Source organism: Microcaecilia unicolor, chromosome 3 (assembly GCF_901765095.1).
Source record: "Microcaecilia unicolor chromosome 3, aMicUni1.1, whole genome shotgun sequence".
Lineage (NCBI taxonomy): Eukaryota > Metazoa > Chordata > Amphibia > Gymnophiona > Siphonopidae > Microcaecilia > Microcaecilia unicolor.
Genome location: NC_044033.1, coordinates 302,788,115 through 302,794,114, shown reverse-complemented (window position 1 = coordinate 302,794,114; position 6,000 = coordinate 302,788,115). Strand labels below are relative to the sequence as shown.

General features: G+C 42.8%; 1 protein-coding gene across 1 annotated transcript in view; it reads right to left on the bottom strand.

Moving 5' to 3' along the window:
- Nucleotides 1–117: 117 nt before the first annotated feature.
- LOC115466761 (ATP-dependent 6-phosphofructokinase, muscle type-like) overlaps nt 118–6,000 on the bottom strand; it is a 243,842-nt gene continuing 237,959 nt past the window's right edge. The window contains 1 exon segment of the mRNA XM_030198256.1: nt 118–1,460. Within this exon segment, the coding sequence (XP_030054116.1) occupies nt 1,313–1,460 (148 nt within the window). The 3' untranslated portion in view covers nt 118–1,312.

Genomic DNA, 6,000 nt, shown 5'->3' with positions numbered 1-6,000 from the left:
AGTTGTTTTATTTATGATTGTATATAACTAAAATAAATTAAACCAATGCATTTTTTTTCTTTAGAATGTCAGATGTTAGGTTTAATTGGTACACTTATTTTATTCTTTGATATTTTAAATATTTATATGCATTCTGTTTTCTTTTAAATTGTAACTCATCTCGAGCTGTTAGGCATGTCCCCAAATAAAGTAAATTAAGTGTTCAATGTCTTTTCAGCCCATAATTATAAATCAAGAACAGAATACACAAGTACAGTGTTCTCCACATGACCTTCTAAATAGGGACCCACTCTGACTGATTTTACTGATCATCCAGCTAACTTAAGAGAAAATGTTATAATACAGTGCCTCCACATGGCTACTCCTTCATGCCTGTTGGTTGCAAAAATTTTGGTAAGAACACTGAAGTGTGTTCTACAAAGTAATGATAAAGTGTAAGTAGATGCATACAGCACTAGGTCTTCTGTGCCATATATCTGTTTCAAACCGAAAGTTTTTAAAAATATAAAAATTCCCCAATTCCAGTGAAATTACATGGCAAGCAGTGACCCATTTTACATCTAAGAACCGATTAGTGCTGAAAAATATATTGTGACCTTTCAGTGAAAAAATTTGTTTTAAATTATTTGCTGTGAAGTTGAACTGAATTAGAGATCTGATAGAGGAAAGCAAATATCTTACTGCCTGAGAAACAGGGCCAGTGTCAAACATGTGGGAGCCTAGGAGGAAACTTTTTGGGGTGGGGCAAAGCTCACTAGCAGACTGTGCCCTCTTTCCACTTCAGGCAGGTTTGAGGCTCCCTGTGGAGTAGGGGGGAATCAGGGTATTTGCCCTGGCTGCATTCGTCTAATGTCAACAAGATAAATGTCATTTATCTTGTTCTAACATGGTGAAAAAAATGACCATCCATTTACTGCATACATAAGCACTTGTAATCTCAAACAGAAGTGTAAATAACCTGCTCTTTCTGCTGGGAGTTACTAGATAGCTCCAGGTCAAGGACAAGCTGAACCGTCATGGTTTGTTTATTGGCTGCCCCAAGTGCCTTAAGAAAACTAGTATTACAATTCTGAATGCATAATCAAATGGAAGAAAACCAGAACTAGCCCCTCTGTGACCTGGAGTCAGTTAGTAATCTCATTTGCTAAAAATAATGTAGTGAAATGAAATGAGCTGAAATGTTCTAGAACAAACCACCAGGGTCACCTGAACCATACTTTTGAAATGGAGCACCAGCAGTGTATACAGTGCTGTACAAGATAAGGGCTTGCATGGCAGGTGCGCAGGTGGTGCAGTGAACCCCTCAGGGGTCTCAGATATGAGACTCGCCAGACACCCTCTTCCGAGTGATGTGTTCCAGGTGAGTTTTCTCTGAGGTATCCAAGCTGATGTTGTATTTTGCCAGAATCTTTAGGATGGGGCGGAGCCTTAGCCACCACTGCTCTTTGGGTAAGCGGTGCCTGGAAAGAAGAAGTGAAAAAAGTGAATTAATGTCTTTAAATATGTCAAAAGATGGTTGTTATTTAATGTTACACAAATTTATAGGGAAAAGTAAACTTTCTAGTTAAAACAAATTACTGTATCTTTCTAAGAACAAAGAGTCTTTGTGGACTACTAAGAGAGCTCATAAATATGCTGAATTCATTCTCACAACTCTATTCAAACTTGTACTGGAAGATGAAGGATATTCTGAGGAACTGAAGGAGAAAACAGTTACTTTTCTGTAACGGGGGTTCTCCGTAGACAGTAAGGAAATGCAGCCATACTTGTGGCGAGGTCATCCATGATGGATCCACTGTGCAGAGGTCTTCCGCAGCTCAAAAGGAATAATTTTTGGCTCTTTTTGAGCAAGTACTAGCCTTCCTGCACTGGTAGTGCTCCCTCCTTGCCTCAGTTGGTCTTCCAGCAAGATAGGTGATGTAGATTATGATAAATATGTCAAGGGGGACAGAGGGCAGATAAGTATGGATATATTTCCCTGCTGTCTATGAAGAACCCCCATGGGGGGTGGAGGGGTCAGCTGTCCAAGGGAGCCTTCATCTGCTTCTTCCTAGTTGGTTCCTCAGCTTGCAGGGGAAAGTAAAAGGCTTGGGGGTGGCACTCTGGAGGAGTGTGCCAGTGAGGAGGGATGCAATGTTCTGAACAAATCTCTGCAGCAGAGAAAGGAAGCCTTTGTGTGCATTCGATTCCCCCCTCCCCCAATGCAGCAGGGGATGGACTTCTGAGTACTGATCTTAGTGAGAGGAGGGGCATGATGCACAGAATTTTCAAGGTGGGATCCCCCTTATCAGAGCAATGTTGTTTGGCCTTAGTGTGAGACTTCGCCTTGCCTTTTGGTTTTCTTATAGGCCCCTTTGTCACCGACCTCTGGAGGGTGCTGGGTGGAAGACTCCAGTACTGAAGTTTTACAGCTGAGAGGACAAGTGATTGTGGGCCAGCCACGTGATGTGAAGCAGTCTCTTTGGAAGCAGCCAGATATCTGGGCAGCATAGCAGTTGTTCAAAAGCTGTGTGCTCTGGGCTGCAGCTGCCCCTATAGACTGCGGGGGAGGAAGGGGGGACTGCCTCCGGTTGGGTGGGAGAGGAGCTCTGAGCACTGTGGGCCTTGGTGTCGCTGGAAGGTGCCGGATTTGGGCCCGAACAAGAGGAAGTGGCTGCTATGTTGCAGAATGGAAGCACATGACTGGGGGCACAAGGAGGCACCGGCCATGCATATCACTGTGGAGATAAAGCAGACCAATGGAGGAGTTCTGCTACCGACGACTTGGTCATAGTACAGTAGCTGAAAGATTGTTTGTTTTTTTGGTGAGTAAATATTAATATTGTTCAGAGGAGAATTGCTGTGACCATTGTGGAGTGTGGACAATTCAGACTCAAGGGAGAAGGGAGTACTATCAACATGGGAAGGCTAGTGCATGCTCAAAAAGGGTTCCTCTTGAACTGGAGAAGAGAACTGGCACAGCAGATCCAACATGAATGACATGACCAGATTTGTACCTGCATGTTTCCTGCTTGGCTCTGGAGAATGGATATAAACCTGTCACACAAAAGTGGGCTCAAGGAGTTGGTGGGAAACTACAAAGCTCCCAGTCCTATTCCAATTAGTGGGCACAATTATGGGAACAAAAAAAGCACAGCACCTTGAAATATATAGGTTACGAGACTCTAGACAATGTGGATTCACAAGGGAAAATGCAGCTAGGCAAATTTAATTCAATTCTTTAATAAAATAATACAAAATATGGATGTGGGAGCTAGCTGATATTCATCTAGACTTCAGTAAGGTTTGTGACCCTGTTCCACAAACAGACTGCTAAGCATGCCAGATGGTATGGGAACAGGATATAGAGCTGTGAACCCAGTGAGGAACAGAACAGAGAATGCCAAAGGGGTGAGCAAGCAGGGCAGAAGTCTAGGGTGCCAAATTTATTGTGGTCAAATGAAACAAGGAGCTGTGTGGATTTTCCAATGGTTCTAGCCCTCTCCAAATAAAAGTTTAAGACTCTTTTGCAATCAATGATATGCAGGGCATGTTCATCTCTGTGAACATATGGCCTGGGTAAAAATGTTGGAAGTATGATTTTAACCGAGACTCTCGTGCCTTGTTGCAGTTGCTTGTTCATTATTTTACAAACAAAAATTTTATAAATATGGATTTGGAAAAAAAGTATTGGCAGTACAACTGGAAGGGTAAAATGCATGCGTAAAGCCACCCTATTGCTAAAAAACTTTGGGTAGGATCGATCAATCATTAAAGGCTGGAGCTACCCACCAAAGCTAAGAACTTCCAGGTTAGTTACTTCAGCTCAGGTGAGTCTAGTTCTTCAAAGGAAGTCAGTCTAACATGGCTCCAGTGAATTCCAGTTAGGCTTATCTGGGATTTAGGGTACTTATGACAAACCCTAGTGATACAAACAGCCAGATAGCTGAAGTCACTGATTCTGCAGTTCCTTCCTGAAACGTTCTCTTGACCAGCCCATTATCTAGATGGGGAAACATGTGCACCTTCAGTTTGTGTAGATGTTGTGTTACCACAGCTAGACATATACCCCATTCTATATATGACAACCAAAATTGGGTGCTGATATTAGGCACAGATTTAAGAGAGAGAAATACATAGACGAGACCTACAGGGATGTTGTAGAGAGGTCCCACCTCCAGTCAGGTAGCCTTTGTGTTGCCTTGGAGGAGGTAGGACTCCCAGAAGGTGAACTAGGAAGTGCTCCTGTAGCCAGGACCTGCACACCTGGGAATGGACTACCCTCCCGCACCAGGGATATGGCTCCAGGTACTGCCCGGGAAAAAAAGGATACTACAGCTGTGTGGTTGGTGATTCAATCATTAGGCATATAGATAGCTGGGTGGCTGGTGGACTGGAGGATCACCTGGTGACTTGCCTGACTGGTGTGAAGGTGGCAGACCTCATGCGTCACCTAAGCGGGATTTTAGATAGTGCTGGGGAGGAGCCAGCTGTCTTGGTACAGTCTGACGGTTTCCTAAAGGACAAGTCCATAAACCACTACTAAATGGACTTGGGAAAAATCCACAATTCCAGGAATAACATGTATAGAATGTTTGTACGTTTGGAAAGCTTGCCAGGTGCCCTTGGCCTGGATTGGCCGCTGTCGTGGACAGGATGCTGGGCTCGATGGACCCTTGATCATTTCCCAGTGTGGCATTACTTATGTACTTATGTGGGAGAGAGGTTCTGGAAGCCAAATTTTGACTTTTAGGTAGAAAGCTTAAATCCAGATCCTCTAGGGTGGCATTTTCTGAAATACTTCCCGTTCCACGCGCAGGGCCCAAGAGACAGGCAGAGCTCCGGAGTCTTAATGCGTGGATAAGACAATGGTGCAAGGAGGAGGGTTTTAGATTTGTCATGATCTGGGCAACATTCTGGGGAAGGGGAAACCTATTCCGAAAGGATGGGCTCCACCTTAACTGGGATAGGACCGGGCTGCTGGCATCAACATTTAAAAAAGAGATAGAGTAGCTTTTAAACTAGGAATGGGGGGAAGGCCGACAGTCGCACAAAAGCGTATGGTTTGGAATAAGGTATCTTGCAAAGATATCGCCCAAACTGAGGGTTTATTGATAGTGAGTATGAAAAAGAGACTGTAGTGGATTCAATGTCCATAAATAAAAAAAAACAAAAAAACGGACAAAAGATAGCAAATTAGTACTGTCAAGTAATCAACAGGCTGTAATAAGGAACAACAAGCCTACCTTGAAGTGTCTATATGCAAATGCTAGGAGCCTAAGACATAAGATGGGAGAATTAGAATATATTGCACTGAAAGAAGAATTGGACATAATAGGCATCTCTGAGACCTGGTGGAAGGAGGATAACCAGTGGGACACTGTCATACCGAGGTACAAATTATATCGTAGTGATAGAGTGGACCGGATTGGGGGAGGAGTAGCACTGTATATTAACAAGAGCTTTGAATCAAATAGACTGAAAATTCTGCAGGAAACAAAAGACCCCTTGGAATCATTGTGGATCAGAATTCCAAGTGTTAAGGGGAAAAGGACGATGATAGGGGTGTACTACCGTCCGCCTGACCAGGATGAGCAGATGGACGCAGTCATGTTAAAGGAAATTAGTGACGCTAATAATGTAGGCAATGCAATAATAATGGGTGATTTTAATTACCAACCAATAACTTAGAATATGTAGAATCTAAATCACTGTAAATTCACAATTTTCTACAATGTAATCAAGTGTTGAGAGGAGATCATGGACTCAAATACATGAAAAATTGTGGAGAATAAAGACCTCAGTATAACCGGCAACACTTACTTCCAAAGGAATCACCTTATAATAAGAAAGCATGCCTCTTTAATCATAAGTCAAAAAAACTCCACATTCAATTACTTCATAGTTTATTGTCCATCCACCTTCAACAACACTTCATAGATGGAGACACAGTAATATGTAAACAATGTAACACAAATGTTACTTATCTTGGATGGCAACTGTAATGTTGAAACAATCTTT